Here is an 18,755-nt window from a genome sequence, read left to right as displayed (position 1 = left end):
TGTAAGTCACAATACATCAGCTTTCCAAATGAAAATGTTTTATTTTCCCATGGTAAAATCCTGAATGATGCTATTTTATTTTTCATTTCCTGAGAAATGACTTCATGTCTGCTTTTCTAAAAGATCATTTCTAGTTGGATCCGTCCATACAGGAAACTGTAGGAGACTGAGGTTTTCAACAAATAACTTCCCATTTTACTTTGTTTTTGTCCTTCATCTTGGCACAGAAAGCAACACAAAAACAGCACTGGCAGAAACCTTCCCACTGATATGACCTCTTGAGTTTACAGTCTGGATAATAATAATATCAGGATTTTAACTGCTATTTAATGCTACTATTACTGTACCTTAAGGACAGTGTCAACATTAATGAGTCTCATTCCTATATTATTAAAGTAATTGGAAATGAATTAATTTCAAACAGCGTCAGCATTAACAGCATGGTGGCATTTTGTTGTGACAGCAGTGCGGGTGAACCGGCTCTGTTGTTTAGCAGTTCAGCAGTGGCCCGAGGAGGAGGAGAGAAAAGAACTAGAAAACTGAAGCAGGAAGGCCGACAGAGGAAAGTAGATAAAAGTCAGAAGTCCCAGGGAGGAGTGATGAATTATCAAAACATGTGTTCTGCCCTCTGGGGGCACTATCGCAGCTTTTTACACTTCAGTAATTTTCTGGCTAAGCGGAGAGTGAGTTTTAGATGTGAGGCAGACCGTTGCTGACTTGCTCAGCCGCCCTGTGTGGGGAAACATGTTTATGCTGTGGACTGTTAGAACTGATCAAATAAAGACAGGCGGACGAATGAATGCACGGTCAGAGTAGAGCCCGTGGTGCACCGAGCTGCTTAATCGTATAACTTTGCAGCCCTCTCCAGGCTGCCTGATTAAGAGCAGCTTGAAACGGCCTCGGAGGAGGAGACGGCGTCGCCGTGACTACGGCCGTCTTCTCTCTGTGCTGACCGGTGTTTTGAGTCGCACCTAATCTAGTCCTCGCTTTTATCATGAGCTACGTGTTCCATGACATCATCATCAGATGTGGCCTTTTTTTTCTAAGGGTATATTAATTACAAAGTGAACATGCGAAGGTATTCAAATGAAGTGAAGAGATGCAGTGCTCTACATGCATGCAAATACACACGCACACGCACACACACACACACACACACACACACACACACACACACACACACACACACACACACACACACACACACACACACACACCCCAGAGATTGCAGCAGGGTAGACCTCATCTGTAAACACATTATAAAGTTAATTGCACACTGCATTTCAATTGGGCCACCGACTCCTTGCGGTTTTGTTCCCCTGATTTGCCGCCGCCACTGCTTGATTCTAAAAACCAATGTGCCAGTAATGACTCTGAGTCCCATGTGAACTTCAGCGAGATTCCATCTCATCTCGTCTCGGGTGCGGAGCAGCTTCAGCTTAAATTGGGAGCTCCGTGGAGACAACGTAAAAGACCCCCCCCCCCCCCCCCCCCCCCGTTTGTGTTATTTCTCTTCGCCTCCCATTTACATTTCAGCCCTGTCGCTTGTCTTACTTTGACACCTTTCATTTGTCGCTGACTAACTTTTAGCTTCAGATGTTTCGTCCCGCGCGTTCTGAAGGCTGTGGGTTTAGAGACACTTGGTTGAGTGGCAGAGATGTAATTGCCTCGTTGAAATATGCAGCCGTCACCGCCTCTTACATAATGTCGAATCGCGCGTTGCTGTCGCCTGCTTCCGTCCTGCGCTGAATCCTCTGTCGTGTACAATAACAAGTAAAAAAAAAAACAAAAACAAGGGCTGAGTGTTTGGTGACGGGCAGGTGAAAGAACGGCGCCATGTCAGAATAACGCCACGAACCCCGTCTGTGACCACCGTGCCGCTGCCAAAGGGTTCAGCCGTGACAGCTGTTGTGAGTGATGGCTGCAGTAAGGTGTGGATGGAAAGGACTGATGCAGACCAGCACGTCCAACGAAGGCCACCTCCTCTTTTCCATTACCTCCACTCTTCCAGCTGCTTACACCACAAATATTCACACATTCACCCAGTCACTCTTTACGAGTTTCCTCAAACCTCCACCTCTTAGTTGTTGCCTTGTTGAGCAGCAGTGTGAACAGTTTGACTGAAAAGATGACCCAGACTTTGTCAGGATATGTATTTATTACAGCAATAGGCATCAGATTTATAAATAACTGCATCCCTGATGATTTGATCTCCGTCTCACTACCCCGCATTGTTTGTCTGTGTGCTTGTAGACAGGCTTCAGCGTGGAGTGGTGCTCAGGCTTTTTCAGGCCTGGCACTGAAGTAGGAGCGAGAGGAGAATTTTCTGTGTTGGCAGCGGCGATCTGGCTGCGAGGGTGCGTTCGAAAAAATGCGCACGCAACACACAGGGGCGGACGAGAAAGCCTTTAACCGACACAAACAGAACGCTGTCTAATTACTACACACAGAGGTTTGTGTTAGCGTCCGTCACCGTTCTCGCAGCGTCTGAACGTCTCGCAGGAGCGGCGTGAGAGTCCCCGAGCGCGCGCCGCGGCTGCGGTTTCCTACTCTGGCTCGGCACAGCGAACGCGCCCTGGCTCCCTGCCTCTCACGAGAGGCACTGGCTAATGTCACACGTGCACGCGGGCCGCAAAGCGAACCCAGTCATTATTGTGCGTCTCTCAGGAGAGAGCATCACCGTCCGAAGCGCTGTCTTTGTCGCGGCCCCGCGGTCTGTCTCTAGGAGCGACGCAGCGAGCCTGACAGGGGTTATAGATCGTAATTAGACCCAATGGTGTGTTCCCAAATGTTGGCATTTTACTGGGCTCCAGGTGCATTCACTCCTTCACGTTCAGCTTTCTTACCTGTACTTCCTGTATTTCTTGCATCTTGGCAGTTTTCTGGAGAGTCCGGTCAGTTTGGCGTAAAATCAAATGAAGGCCCTAATGCGATTTGACATTCATCTAATGAGAACTAAATTTCTAGTATTAGAGTGACAAAGAGGGGCAATAGCATCCACTTGACAGTAATTGCCCGGCAGCCAGTCTACTTGACTTGGTCGTAAATCTCCATGGAACGCTTTAGAGTGGAGTAAGCAGTCAATCACCTCAGACTGAGGCCTCGAGATATCAGGCTTTAACTCCCCGACGTGACAATGGTCTTTACACAAATATCAAGCTCTTAAAACGGTAAATTAGTCATTTGATCAACTTTTCAGACCGGTTTTCTAGAGACTCCAGTTGAATTAGACTCTAGTCCATCTTCATGAAAGTAGGTTCTCTGGACCTTGTGTGCTGAGGAATATAAGGCACTTCCAATGACGGGTCCTGGAGGCTCAGGACTGAAAGGTGGCTTTCAGCCCTCCTCAGTTGTCTGCTGCTCGTGACAGATAGGGCATCACACAGCCACCCTTAAAGCCGCCTCAGGCTGTTACTCAAAATTGAGCTGCTCGCAGCAAATGGCCCCGTGGATGAAACCGACGCCGCATCAGCACTCGAGGAAAAACAAAGCCTGTGCTGGAGCTAAGTAAAAGCCGTGACCCGCGGTGCCGACCGTGGCTTCATACTGTAAACGTATTAAGGCAGTAATGGTTTGTTTTCCTGCTTCACACTCGTACAGTAAACTGCTGAGGAGCAACACGCACGTCTGAGCAGTAGAATTCAAACCGGACCTGTACTGTCGATACCAGACCTTAGCGCCACTGCTCCCCAAGGATCACATTTCCTCACAGATGCCATGAAGAACGACAGGAAGTCATCATCTGAATCCTAACGCACACCCAGACACGCGTTCACAGCTGTTTTAACAGTCTGTCCTCGTTAGGAATCATCTTCAGATGAGTAACCGCGTCAGTCTTTTCTTTGATCTCATTGATGGAACAAGGCGAGAACAGATCGTCTTCCTGCTGTTACGTCCCCGTTTGTCGTCCGTCTCATTCAAAGCTTTGCTCTCGTTTCTTTTTAAAATCCCTCGCTAAACGTTCATTTTTTTATACATTTGCTTTTGGGCGAGAACTGGACTTAATTTCTAATCAATCCTTATGGGCAGATAAGCTGCCTGGCTCTGACGCTTGATGTCTCCCTTCAATATGTGATGGTCTCACATGTGGAAACCGATCTATATTTATACCTCACAGAAACAAAACTTGTTTTTTTCAATGTGCGTCCTCAGAATATAAATACTGTACTCGTAGAGGTTGCCGCCTTTGCACGATGGTCTTTCTCAGCTACTGCATGTTAGAAAACAATCATGATCTTCATCCTGAAGACTTCTGGCGATGCTTCCTTCCAAAATATCTAAAAATATACAAAAACATGTTAGTGAGATGTTGTTTTGTTTGTTTACTTCTTGTTTTGACATATGTCACATTTTTCTGTAATCCCAAGAGATTATTCACAAAGTCTTGTTTGGTTGACTTGAACCATCGCTTCACTGTTCTGTTCAGTTCGCATGAATTATTGATTGTCCTACTGTAACAGTGCCTGATGTTGAAGGACACACACTCCGCGGCTTGACTTGTAGCGAGGATGCTGCAGTTACCAAGTGACAAGTGAACAAAGAGTGCAGGAGTCTAGTCTGCACTTAACTGTAGCTTCTGTGGATGCAGACAGAGATAGTACGTTACAGTATGGTGATATTTGATGAAGCCTGGTCACTTACTCCAAGACGGTGCAGGACTCTGGCCACGAATAGCTGACAGGCCAGAACAAGCAGAACACCCAGAGCTCCACAAAATGAATGAGCCGCGTGTTCACCATCGCCTCGTTGCAGATGAGAGCAAATTTGCACGGAGGACACGTGAGGAGCGTGAGCGAGCGCCTGGGGGTGCCCGGGGGTCACGCTGCCTGTCACAGCGCGGCGCGTGACCCGCGGGTCAGCGACGGTGTGAGGAGGCATTCCATTAGACGGCTGCTCAGACCTGCATGTCTCATCACAGTCAGGCTGCCGGTGACTGAGGTGAAGGGAGAGAATTGTGTATTGGTAAAGATTTTAATTTCTTCAACATCATCTTCTAGATCTGATTTTAGCATATTTAAAAACTTTGCCTACACCTCATTCATCTGATCTCATCAGAGAGAGACAGAGCATGAAGTCAACTTGATGATTTGACAGTTTGTTGGAGTTGGAAGTGCCTTTGTATAGTACAGTAAACCTAACACACTGCTGCTGTTGGGGCCTTTGCATTTTAAATTCGATCTAGTTGTTTTCCCCACAGGGTCAGTGACATCCGTCAGGCAGCTATAACAGGAAATCAGCACCTCTTCAGTTGAGGGATGCGGAGGCAGCTTAATAATGGTTTAAATTATAGTGCTCATGGTGTCAGACTGACGCAGGTTTAGTCATGGATGCACTTCCCCATTTCGTCTTATTTTCCCCTCTTCTTACTGTAGCTCACAACACTGCAAAGACTTCTAGGTGTGGATGATCCTGAGGTGAATGTCTGCACGGTGCGACATGCAATCAGGCGTATTTTCCTTTCCATAACCTCCAGATCAATGTCAGCGCGTGGAGAGGAACGAACCTCCGGCCATTCCTGAGATTTCCTCCAACATGTGGAGTGATTTGCAGGTATCTGATGAGTGAACGGTGCATTGTTAGCCTTTGGCTCTGACATCGAGACTCTCGACAAAAGCAATTTTGTGAGCTGAGTTGTGAAATTGTTTTATCATGCGCGGATAAAAAAAAATAAATCATTGACCTGGTTTTCACTATTCGTGCCTCGTCTTGCTACGTACTAATTTGCATTAGTTAGACTTTCAGTTTGCTTTTGTTTCCTACGTATTTTAAAAATCGACAGTGAACAGAAAGTGACTCTGAGCCACAATTTGATGAGAAAAATGTATAATCGCATAAGTGCTGAGCATGTTCAGTTTGAAACATACTGTATAATGAGCATCATTGAAGGCAATTATCTGTCCATCCATCCTTTTTTCCAAGCGCTTGTCCTCATAGAGCCTTCGTTCTAGCGTCTCTCTGCTGGTCAGAGGTAAATTCACTGTAAAGAAGGACATTTATACAGTAGGGACATGTACCCGTATACGTATTAATATAATAACAATTACCCCTGACCAATATTCACCAGTGTAAATTGTCCGGTTGAGAGGTTTTCCACTCCAGTCCAGAACACCAGAGTCTGTTAATCTCAGTGGGGCGTCAGAGAAACTACTGTTCAGGTTTAAATAACTTCCAAACATCTTCAGCAGCTGCAGGATGTAAATCAAATGAAGTCGAGTCACACGCCACTATAAGTCACAGTATATGCAGGGCTCTGCTTCTTCTCCCGCCTCTCTGGTGCTTGTGTGACTTTGAAAAATCCATCTCTGCTGGTTAATTCATCCAACGTGGCGTCCTTTGACTCCGGCCTGGCAGATCCGCCTGCACATGGACTTGGTTTACTTTTACCTGGCTGCAGCCATTCGTTATGTTGATGGAGTGTCGCCGCATCAGGTCATAATTGTTTGTGCAGGCCAGCTGAGCGAGTTGGACTACAGTTGAATACAATAGGTTCATGATGATAACTGAAGGAAAGAAGCTTTTTTCAGATGCTTAAATAACAATATATAACGTTTTAGTTGGTTGGTTCTGTCGAATCGATAGGATTGTGTCAAGCCGGCTAAAATTATGTTCCCACTCCTTTTCTCGCCTTCATATCAGAGATCCAGAACCCCCCCCTCCCTCCCCACACACACCTTTTGTTTTCTGTCAAGCCCTTTTTTCAGTCTGGCTTTTACCTGAACAGTCCCTGCAGAGTTTGAGGCAAGAGGAAAAAGAACCCGAACTTTTCTTCTGACAGTCTCTCCGAATCCTCCGTTTCCTGTTTTTTTTTTTTTTTGCATAAGGTGTTTATGCTGCAGGGGCACAGCTGATGAAAGGTCAAGCCTCATGTGGAGATTAAAAATAGAGCCAAGTCACACGTTGCTCCAGTGTCAGACTAACACCAGCATCACTGAATCCATTAGATTCATTCAGAGTGAACCGCAGCACCGCTGTGACTGAGCTATTTTATGTTCAAGGAAAAACAACTGCAGGACATTTTCAATACTGACAAAGTTGTGCATTGATGTTTTTATGTGCACACAAATCCACCAGTCCCAGTTGAACCATACTGGTTTTATTTAATCATCTTCCAAATCTTAAATCGTTTTTCTCACTGCTAATAGTTACTAATGGACCTTCTGGATTAGCTCCATAACCACTACAGTACATGTGCTGTGACTTCCTGATCAACACAGTGACATTATTTGGGCCTCAGATGACATTGACTCTAGAGATTCCTTTCTTCAAACAAAACTTATTATTGACCATCTGCTTGTGACTTTTAGCAAAGCTTTAATGATGTGAAACATCGGTCCGTCAAATTAATAAGCTACGAACCACAGTTCTTGTCAGTTCTTCCATAAAGGAGCAGCAGAACATCTGCAGCGTGTCTTTCCTGTCTCCGCACATCAGCAGAGGAAAGTTTCCCGTCACAGACTCGTATGGAACGGGTTTCAGCGCGTTTCATTATTATCATTAATGTTTATGCGTTATCATTCGGCGTGTTTGCTGAGCGCCGCTTTGTTCCAGTCGACGTGCGGCATCCGTCATGTTCCCGCATGTAAAATAACAGCACTTCCACCGGCGCGGAGTCGCCGTTGGGAGGGATGTATTGCGTCGTAAACGTGGAAGCCATTACATCCCCTCTGCTGCGGAAGTAATAATTCTGCCGCATTAATCTTCTCAATGTGATAACATTTTATTTCAGATTTAATGGGTTCCGCAGCACTGAGGGCTTGATTGAATGCAGAGAGGTGCGTTCGGGGTCCAGCGAAGGTTCCGGTTCTCACGGAGGGTTTTTTGTTCAGCGTGCTGGGCCGTTTAGATCGTTTCTTGTTTCATATTAAAGGACATAAAACGCGATAATGTCTTTGATCTGTTTTGTGTTTCGCAGCAAATCCTTCTCTTCAGCACCGACTTTGAGCATTGTCTTATACACACAGACCCCTCTTATGCTGTTTGATGTTTTGTGATTTCGAAATAGACTGTTTATCCATTTAATGTGCATTAGTCGATCATTTCCACACTTCATACTCTTATTCTCTACTTGTCGAGTAATATACTGCATTTCCATTTTAGCCGTTGATGCAGGGTCTGCAATAAAAGCTTTCCTCAGGTAATCTGGAATAATGGTGCTCGTGCACGGGGTTGGAGCCAGACCGCGCTGGAGTGGAGCGCGAGAGTGGGTGATATGGTATGGCACTAATATCTCCCATTCGTTTATTACCAGTGTGATTGCTATTGATCTGCCACAGGCTGTTTCGACTACAAAGAGCCACCCAGAAAACTCCTCATAGGAGATAATATGATCTGCAGCACCGCGCTGGATGAAGCCTCACAGCCTTTGTATGCAGATGGAGATTATAGTGATTGAGAGGATGGGATATAGGTTTCAGTTGCTCCTCAAATGAGGCGATTAAAGCAGTGATGGATAGAACGGGTGTCCTGGAAGATGGATCAAAACAAACAAGCAGAAATGCTGGCAGCTGAGGAGAGTGTGGTCAGCAGAATTGTGCATTGTGTGCTTTGGCTCTGGAGGGGCTTCACAAGGTTGATTGAATTTTAGATTATGCTTACCTCGCCAGCACACATCAACGTTTTTGCTAGATTTTCAAACCAAAGGTTTGCTCTGTCAGGTTTAAACGTGCACCCAATATTACAGGTGATTCAGTTTAGGCCTCATACAGTAATTTCAATAAACATACATTTTGGCCTTTGCAAGCCATAACCACTGTCTTTATCCAAATTTGCCAAATTTTCATCCCTTTCTCGTTACTTCTCTTTCCTCTGCTCCTGTTTATTGCACATCTGCGCTTGCTAATCTGTTTTGCACATAATAACGAATGCGACCATAGTTTCCACTAAACGATTGATGGGATTCTTGCAGGAGGCTGTAGGGGAGAACGCAGGTCTCCATGGCCCGACAGAGGACAGGAAGGAGAAGGTGCCCAGCCCCCATCTCAGCCAAATGGTGGTGCTCACCAACAGCGGGACCCTGTACGGGCTGGCGCAGAGGGTGGTGGCCACCGAGTCTCTGTAAGCACTTTACACAACCAAACCATTATTAACCACTTTGCAGGAACACACTTGACAACTACTCAGCGGGTTATGTACAATACAGTACAGTAATTAAAACGTAAGCTATGTAATTAAACTGCAGAATGTCTGAGACAGACATCGCAGAGATCAGCTGGACCTTATTCTAGGAGCTCAGGTCCAGGGCCAAGTTCAGGTTCAGGTGATGTCGGATTGTTATCTCTGCTGTATTTGATGCCTCCCACGCACACAGTTCCTGCCCTCCTCTGCACTGATTCTCCTGAAATTGTTTGGAGTTTCAGCCAATATGATCTAAGTTGGAAGTTTAATGTTTAGCAAAGCATTTGCAATAACTTTTATCAAGCTAGAGTCGCTGATTCCCACTGGCTGCTCTGCTTTAAAGTGGACACAATCTCATTACATACAGTAGCAGACTATTAGAGATTTGTAGTATCTGCAGTTTGTCTCTGACTGATATTGTTTTCACACCTCAATTAAAAAGAGATTATAGACGAAAGTAGAAATGGTAGGACTTATTTTTTAATGCACCGTCTCGCTGATTGATTCGGGGCCTTCTCCCTCTCATTTCCTTCCCACACACCACAACACAGTGGCCTCACTCAGTCCTAATTAGATTAGATCATCAGTATTGACGAGTACTGGATGAGGTCTGCATGGTACAGTCCATCGTCTTCCTAATCCGAATCTGCGAAATAGAAACCCACATGACGCCACTGCAGGAAAGCTGAATAGGCTCACTGTCACCCAGGGTGTTTAATGTACTGGAGTTGTTGTTGGGTCCGGTTTAAGGGGAAGGGAGACATTTGTCCGAGGAGCCTCGCCTACGGCACCTTCAGCACCTTCAGCAGAGGCAATTTTAAACAGGTCCTCCGTTGTTCACCAGCCAGTGAAGTGAAAGAGGCCCCTAAGCAAAAATCAAAGATAAGAGCTGCGTGAAGTGGCCCCTCTCACTGTTGTTTGCCCTTCCAGCTCTTGTTCAGGCGCCGTATTTATCCAACACGAGCGTGATCTGATAAGAACTGCAGGATGTTTTTTATTCTCCACGCTGCGCCATGTTGTCAAGGTAAACACAAGCTGTTCCAGCTTAGCCTAATGTGATTTCCTCTGCACCATGTGCAGTGGGCACATCCATAGTGAGCTGCCTGTGTGTAATGTACTTCTTCCAAACAGTAGTAATCAATAAATCAATATATATATATATATATATACTGCTTTTATTATAAAGATGTTTTTTGATTCAAAGTTTTGAGTGAATGCAGATTTCTGATTGGTGGTGTGTTCATGGAACCTTCTTTTTCTTTAAAAATGGCCCTGTCTCTCATTAGTGTTTACATCACACACCTGAAGATCACAGCTTTGTGATTTAACCAGTCTCCCTCGAGAATCAGTCTGTTTAAGAGGATAATTTGAATAAATTAACTTAATCTATTATGCATGTGTTATTTCCTCCTGCAATCATCATTAAGAGGGCGTTTGATGAAAAGTGCTTTTAAAGACGTGTCATGTCACAGAAGGTTTGAGAGAAGCCTGAGGAAAATGAGCAGCTGATCATTCACCTGAGTAAATAAAGTAAATGGATCCAACTTTATTTGTTGCCCCCCCCCGTTATGTGTGCTTCAATCCAGAACAGCCTGTGTGACTCACATGTTAGTCTTTGATGACAGACATGTGATGATAGTCTGTTCAGTGAATGAAAGGGATCAGAAAACACTTCAAGTTCAATATTTATTGCAATAAACTCAGCAAAGGAGATCAATAGGTTCTCTACTGAATATGCTGAGGGCTTCTGATAACATCAGTAGAAGTGAAGACATCGCCATATTCTAGGGTTGAGCCGAGACGTACAGTAATTGTCCGCAGTTTTTATTCGGATCAATCAAAATTCTATTAAAAGTAAAGTCAGCGTGTGTTAATAGAAGTGTCAGTCCTGAGCAAAACCACAACAGGAGGTAGTAATTGTTTTTGCTCCTGTGCTGCGCCAGAGCAGGTTTCACAGCATTGTGCCGCCGCTGTGTCGACTAAACGTCTGCCTCTGTTCTTCATCTCTCTCGCTCGCTCTCTCTCTCTCTCTCGTTGACAGTGTGTTTCTGGCCGAACAGTTTGAGTCCCTTCAGTCCCACCTAGACACCATGATGCCCGCTGCCAAAAAGCCTTTCCTGCAGCAGTTCTACTCCCAGGTATTGTAGACGTAATATCTTGTCCGTTGTCAGCGGTGTGAGTAATTACAGCTGTGGTTAGAGCTGTGCCAAACGTCTGACTGATGCACCAGACCCTCCATTATCATTCATTTCAATGAGCCAGAATCCAGTGTTTGTAGGAGTTACTGTTGATGTAATAGTTGGGTGACTGATCATTAGAAGAAGAGTTCAGTATTTTTATCATATGAGCAAAAACAGACATTCCTGTGATTGATCAGCCGGATCATTCAGAACGAGCCCGTATTTCACCTCATTGTGTGATTAAACCACAACCTGAGCGTCTCTCATGTCTTTAAAGACTATTCTAGTTGCCTTCACTTTCTTTTCTGCAGCCGTCATCCCGTGTTTTGATTTTCTGCTAAAGCCCATTCCACCAAAGAGGCCGGCGACTGTAACCGTCGGCCCCGATAGCCATCAACAAAAGGAAGATAATGGTCTGTCACTCCCAACCACGCGGCCCTCTATTATTATTATTTTTTAAATTGCCCACTTGACATTTGGAATGTCCAGGTACAGGCACAGGCCTGTTTTCTGCAAACGCCACAGAAATGTCACGTCCTCTGATGTCACTGCTGGAAACGGCTGGGCTGCTGCTCGCGTAACCCACAGACGTGGACTGTGTCTTTGCACTCAGACGGTGTCCACGGCCAGCGAGCTGAGGAAACCAATATACTGGATCGTGGCCGCCAAGGCTATTGACTACGAACAGATGCTGCTGATGATGGCCGGTGTCAAATGGGACATACGGGAGATAATGTCGCAGCACAACGTCTACGTGGACGTCCTGCTGAAGGTAAAGTCATTGCATTCATTTCATTTGTTCAGGACAAAGCTTTTATTGTAAAGAAATATACATTCTACTGTAGATTATCATTTGAACTGTATCACTGAAAAATTAGCTTATCTTCCACTGTCAGCTTCTAACTTCATTGTTATTCCCTGCGAGTTTAAATTCAGGCAATTATTTGGGACAGGGTGAATAATTTAGCAAAGGTCGAGCTGTTGAGAGTCGAGTGCTGATCTCCCGTGAAGTTTCAACAGAGTTAAAGATACTTAAGCTCACCGGCCCCTGAACCATTTCAGGGACTGGAAGTTCCCCACTAAGTGTGAGTCTGTGCGCCAGCCGCCTCCTCATCCCGTTATGCATTTTGCATGGGGTGGAAGGACGCGCGGCTCCAGCTTCCTCTTCTGTGACAGGCAGATGCAGGAGGGTCTGAGGAGCTCGCTGTGCTGTGAAATCCTAAACAGGCCGTCCAGCAAAACCCTCCATACACACATCAGCGTATCTTTAAACCTGCCCAGACGCCATTTAGCGTGTGAGACGAGAGACCCGCTAAGTGAGTAAATAATGGCTCATGGAGAACGGCTCGGGGGTCACCCCTCGGGGTCCTGGAGGAGTCGTAGATCCCGGCTCGGATCCGGCAGCTCAGCAGTTAAGCCCAACACATTGAAGATACGAGCGGAGTCGCCCGAGGGTAAAATCTGTGACCGCTGCTCTGTTTAATACTGTAGCATGTCAGACAGGTCCTGCTGATGGACCGATGTGCCGCATATTACAACTCGCATGTACTTCCCATCAGCCGCTAATGGTCTTTCGCTGCCGTATAGTCAGACGCTCGTAATTCACCGCGATTGAAACGGGGGCGTGCTGCGTTTAGGCGCGCTGCACGCGGCAGGATGTTTGATTCATGGACTCGGGTTGATCACCGGCGTTCGACGGCGTCGGTGATTTGCATATAAAGTGGCAGGAACGACGCAGCGGCCTCAGAATGAGTTCATTGACAAAACGCTCCAGTCGGAACCTGTCGCCGGGCCGTTTGTGAATGAATAACATCTGATCGCTGTTAGTGGAAGTGTGATTTTAAAGTTCATTTGAAAGTGTGCAACAGTGTATATAACCACATAGTATCATCCTGAGACACGCCTGCTCCCACTGGAGGTGGGACAATAACCTCTTATTAGTGCCACGATCAAAACGTGGCACTTATGTTTAGTAGCTATGTACAAAATGGCTGCACATGAATGATGTTTTGTAGCAGGAAACGCTAACGTACCTCTTTCGAAAACCCTCACAACGCATCAAATGTTCCTCAACTACTCAGTTCGCAGTACATGAATCAAGTGTAAGGGCTTGATTTGTGGCGTGGCGGATGCATACTTCCTGTCTCCGCCTGGTCAGTGCATCAGGAAATGTTTCCATCCGTCCAGACTGCTAAATCATTAAACCGCTTCAGCTGAGGCCGAGGCCCAGACGTTCAGGCCTGATTGATTGGGTTTAACTTCAGCGTCGCATTATTTAAAATCTGCGCTTTATGCTAAACGGCCAGAGTCTTTATAAAAAGCAGATTGCTTTAACCCCCTAATGGAGCTTTTTGGTTTCTGTACGGCTCTAAATAATTGGGTTGTGTCATTCACATCCAGCACGAGGCCGTTTTCTAACATCACTCTCGTCCCCGGCGCTTGTGTTGGGCTCCATCCAGGAGCAGATCAGAGCGAACTGTTCAAGGAGAGATGTATTGGTCCAGTAATGGCTGCTCATAGCTGCGTAAAGGCTGTATCTATAAATGTATATGCATATATAATGGGTGGGGTTCTGTTTATTAGTTAAAGCTTATACAGAAGTTAGTAGAGATGAAAAGAATTCCACCTGGCTCCTACATTTATATTATTATGTTTTTGTCAGCTCACGTTTACTTTCTCCCCCGTCTCCACAGGAGTTTGAGCAGTTCAACAAGCGTCTGGGTGATGTCTCCAGGCACGTGCGCATCCCGCTGCCCGTGTCCAACGTCCTGTGGGAGCACTGCATCCGCCTGGCCAACAGGACCCTGGTGGAGGGGTCAGTAACGGGCCGGGCTGTGCCGCCTCGGCTGAAAAGCGAAGCTCTCCGTTACTTGCAGCAATATTGGTTGTGTTTAATGGTCGGCTCCACAAACATTCACAGCTTTATTATGCATAAGAGCTTCAGAGACTGGGATCGGAGTAGAGTTTAGAGTCTGATTGCAGTCACTTTATGTTTACTTGAGCTTAATGGACTCTCTGTGCACTAGATATATTTCCTTTTATTCTGGCTAAAAGCACTCGAAGCCTCAAAGCCAGATGACACTTTGACCTTGGACGATCTTGTCACACTAGACCTTCCCACACGAGCAACACCCACCTCTATATGTCATATGAAGACGGGGTCATGCTGTTATTATCTACACTAAGCTCTGAAGGTCACCGCTACTGTAAACAACCTCGAATGTGCTCTTGCGTCTAAATGTGTTTATTCATGAGTATAGTGCAGGTTTTAAAGCCCTGCATATAAAAATGATTAGTAGTATCGTGATAGATTTATGTATTTAAAGGGGTCTCTGAAGCTTTTCGAGTTGATACTGGCTGACACTTTGCTGAAAGGAGGAGGCAAACATACACAAAACCCCGCGATTGCTCAATCTAGACCTCTGTGTCATGAATTATTCATAATTTAATACGGAGCTGAGAAAACGTAGACACCAGAGCTTTGTTTTTGCTTCCAGCCTGTTTTTGTGACGTCTCTCAGGTTACCGGGTCCTCGGACTGTCAATCATCCTGTCTTTACAGGAAACCAGTGATCATCTGGCATCTTTTCAAAACTCCTCTATATTTGTTCCATCTATTAAACATCTGCGCAGCATAAACAAACAAACGGGACCAAACGGGCTCCGCGGCATAAAACCTCACCTGGGGACTGAGTTAGTTTGGAAATATCCCTTAACAAAACCACTTTCAAACCGCTCCCTGCTCCTCATCCTGTCATCCCTCTTATCTTCACCGAAGGACATGACACGGGCCACTCATATAAACCACCAAAGCCTCCTGACACAATCAGTTTAATGCGTTTCTTCACTTCCTCACTTGTAAATGAGCGACGCGGGTCACGGCAGGTGACGGCGTTTTTCCCAGCACCTGCTGCTCTACCCCCCATGTGTGAAGTAGGATTTTGGATTGAAGATGTGCGACCCCCCCCCCCCCCCCCCACGCTGCTCAGATAGTGGCTAAATGAGAAGCTAACAGCTTACAGGTCTAATGAGGTTACATGCATGGAAACTGGCTGATGTTAAAACCACAGTCGGCTCCAGCTGCTAATTCATTTAGGTGACGGTGAAATTGTTGGTGGTAGCAAAGATAATGGTGAAAACAAACGCCCGTTGAGTGGTTTAGTGCCTTCAAAGTGTTTCAAGGAGAGGGAACGTCGGTGCTAAATGTGCAGTAGTTGGAGGCTTTGCTGTCACTGAGCTCCGCGTTTGCCTTTACTTGTGTTGGCTCAGCACTTTTCTTCTCTTTGCGCATGAAAACTTTTGAACCCTATCCAGTGATCAAATGGTCCGTTACAGCCACGGCACACACACACACACACACACACACACACACACACACACACACACACACACACACACACACACACACACACACACACACACACACACACACTACCCCCGTGGCGCAGCAGGACCGAGGAGCCACATTTGTTTGTTTGTGCTCGGCCTCGCTCCGTCTGCTGTTCAGTTTCTCCGTCCAGCACTCGTCTCCCTCGAGAGACTTGCGAAAACGGCTCTGTTAGCATTCCGAGCCAAAAGCCCCGACACCCACCAAGCAAAGCTCTGGCAGGAGAGGAGGAGAAGGAGGAGGATGAAGGAGAGACAGGAGAGTGGAAACAGAAGGAAGAAAAGCTGAAACTGGAGGCGGAGGGTGCGAACAGACCTGTCTGCGCCGCGTGTTGATGTAGAGACACTGACAACTGGCCACACACACACACACACACACACACACACACACACACACACACACACACACACACACACACACACACTCAACCAGCCAGCCAGACAGACCTAGTATTTAATAACCAGCATTTACAGATAAACACCAATGGTTGAAGTCACCAACACCATAAAAGGGTAAAGATTTACCTGCTTCTGAATCAAAGCCTCCACTATTAAAGGCTTCACATTGCTTTGTCCAGCAGAGCTCAGGAAAGGCTGACATGTTGTTACAGTGCTGGAGTCGCTGGTGTTTAGGATGCATAGCATGATCTGGCCAAGCAGCGGATGGTGGAAATGCAGGCGGACCAAAAATTCCCCTCGGGCCTCAATAACGTGAAACCAGCTCAATAAACAGCTTTTCAACAACGCTTTTGCTTTGCTCTCCCTCAAAACTCTTCTCCCGCCTTCACAATGTCCCGCGTCGCCCTGAAACACGCGCGGCTCCGGTGATGTGTTCACACATTTACATGTAGTCAGTCCGATCGTCCGAACCGAACCGGTCCCCTCACACTCACAGCAGCTGTGGTACCTAATAAAATGAGAACTGTTAAAAATAAATACATTAATACTGTAAGCCTAAACACTGACTGTGATAATAATTTGTGCAAGTAGGAGTGAATCTCAGCAGAGCAGGGGCATTTCAAGTGCAAGGGAAGGATTTGAAGGCTAAATGAAATCCTCTGACAACAACACTGAACTACAATAGGAAATAATCTCACTCTCCAAAATGATAAAATTCTCTGAATTTAGGAAAGGGACCCGCTTTCTAGTCGGGGTCTCTATTTTTACACTTCATGCATTGCTAATGTGGCCTTCTCTCCTGCAGCTATGCTAATGTGAAGAAGTGCAGCAACGAGGGCCGGGCCCTCATGCAGCTGGACTTCCAGCAGTTCCTCATGAAGCTGGACAAGCTGACCGACCTGCGGCCCATCCCCGATAAAGAGTTCGTGGAGACCTACATCAAAGCCTACTACCTGACGGAGAACGACATGGAGCAGTTCATCAAGAACCACAGGGTGAGGCCCGGTCCGGGGCGGGTGCGCGCGCTGGAGGCGCCGCCCACTGACCCTTTTGTGCTTCTCGCGCAGGAGTACTCCATGAAGCAGCTGGCCAACTTGGTGAACGTGTGCCTGGGCTCCCACATCAACAAGAAGGCGCGTCAGAAGCTCCTGGCAGCCATCGACGACATCGACCGGCCCAAGAGATAGAGCCGAGCCCACGGAGGAGCTCCTCCACAATGTCTGTGTCCAGTTTAGGCTCGAAATGCTGAGGCGTCTTCATTAAGGTCCACACAGTAGCAGAGCTACTGTAACAGCCTGCAACTGTAACTCTGTCTCACTACTCTCCAGCATGCTGCAGCTGCACCATGTGCCACCGTGCATGTCCAAGCGCTGCTTACACAGTCTGCCTGCAGCCAAAGTCATGACAAGTCAACATACTGTAAGTCAACATTTCCACTTGAATCTGGCTGCACAGCCCGGTGAGGCACGTCTGGGTCACTGCAGGTGTTTCCTTGTTGTGCCTGACTGGAAGCTCTGTTTGTTTTATCTGGATTTTTTTTTTCCTTTAATCAGTTATATAAATCTAATATAAAGGTGATTCTGGAAATAATAATATAAATGAGCCTAGTTAGCGTTTGTGTTTAAATGTTATCTGCACCGGCTGCTTGTGATTGCTTGTTTGTCTGCCATCGGTCCTATCGGGTTTTGGACCCGAGGCTCCGGCCGCGCAGCTAAATGTTCCCCTGCATTTTATCTCTTGGTCGATTCGCGCGCTCCGGCACCGATTAGTTGATTTCTCGTGATTTAGTAGCTGAGCGGCGTCCGCGTCCTCCCACTCATCTCCGTCACAGTAGTTGGACCGGACCGGGCCGGGCCGGACCTGCCGAGGGGGCGGACGCATTTACTCTCAAAAGAAAAAGAAGCACCACTGCTTTTTTTTTTATATACTGCTTTATAAAACCTTTTGTGTGACGAATACTGTACATGTGAATGTTTTGAGCGACGTCTGTATTTATCGTTGGGGATGTTTTATCATGCGACCATCAGGAACTGGGCTGACGTTTCGCACCCACAAGTGTCTTGTATCTCATCAACAGAAGCAAATGCAAATATCTACCTTGTCATGTCCAAATGATGCTAAGGGTCAAGTGCACTATAGTGAACATTGGTTATCAGTGTTAGATTGAACCAACGTGATTCTGACATAATAAACACACTAACAACAGACACCTACTTTCTCATTTTCGTTCTTTAATGTGTTCTGTTCATATTGAGTTCAGGTAGTAATTTACTGTCTCCATGCATTTAACATATGTCCTCTCCTGTTTTTATATGCGTTGAGGGTTTTATCCACAGCTCAACAGGATTTGACCAATAATCCCAGCCTTTTGTGCAGCCTTTTCTGCCAGACATGTCCTCACCCTCCCACCCTCCCCCTCCTGAGCCTCCTGATGCAACCGTTCCCTCTGTCAGCGTGAGACGCGGCCCCCGTCTAGCTGCGCCGCGTCCCCTCCGCGGTGCCGTGTCCCACTTTCTCTTTGAGGTAAAAGACCCGGCATTCTTTGCTCCTGCCAGAAGATTATCAGCCGAGCGCAGAGACATGGCCGTCAGTGACCTACATGGCGTCTGCTGCCTCGCCGTCTGCAAGTCTGTTTAGAGGTGTCTAACTTGGAACCATTGCATGTACAGCCTATTAG

The 18,755-nt window shown here is 46.5% G+C and overlaps 1 protein-coding gene across 4 annotated transcripts in view; it reads left to right on the top strand.

The window, feature by feature from the left end:
• The window catches only part of vps50 (VPS50 EARP/GARPII complex subunit), a 58,198-nt gene extending 39,913 nt beyond the window's left edge, over positions 1–18,285 (top strand). For 2 of the 4 annotated variants that reach the window (XM_029167098.2, XM_029167100.3), the window contains 7 exons: positions 8,135–8,212; positions 8,906–9,054; positions 11,156–11,252; positions 11,908–12,066; positions 13,988–14,109; positions 16,884–17,073; positions 17,146–18,285. In XM_029167098.2, the coding sequence (XP_029022931.1) occupies positions 8,135–8,212; positions 8,906–9,054; positions 11,156–11,252; positions 11,908–12,066; positions 13,988–14,109; positions 16,884–17,073; positions 17,146–17,265 (915 nt within the window). In that variant the 3' untranslated portion in view covers positions 17,266–18,285. The remainder of the gene's footprint in view (positions 1–8,134; positions 8,213–8,905; positions 9,055–11,155; positions 11,253–11,907; positions 12,067–13,987; positions 14,110–16,883; positions 17,074–17,145) is intronic. The other 2 variants (XM_029167099.3, XM_029167101.3) reach the window with 1 other exon arrangement.
• The last annotated feature ends 470 nt before the right edge of the window (positions 18,286–18,755 follow it).

Source organism: Betta splendens, chromosome 11 (genome assembly GCF_900634795.4).
Source record: "Betta splendens chromosome 11, fBetSpl5.4, whole genome shotgun sequence".
In the NCBI taxonomy this organism is placed as follows: domain Eukaryota; kingdom Metazoa; phylum Chordata; class Actinopteri; order Anabantiformes; family Osphronemidae; genus Betta; species Betta splendens.
Note: the sequence above shows the minus strand (reverse complement) of the source record. Positions and strands in the feature narration are given on the sequence as shown.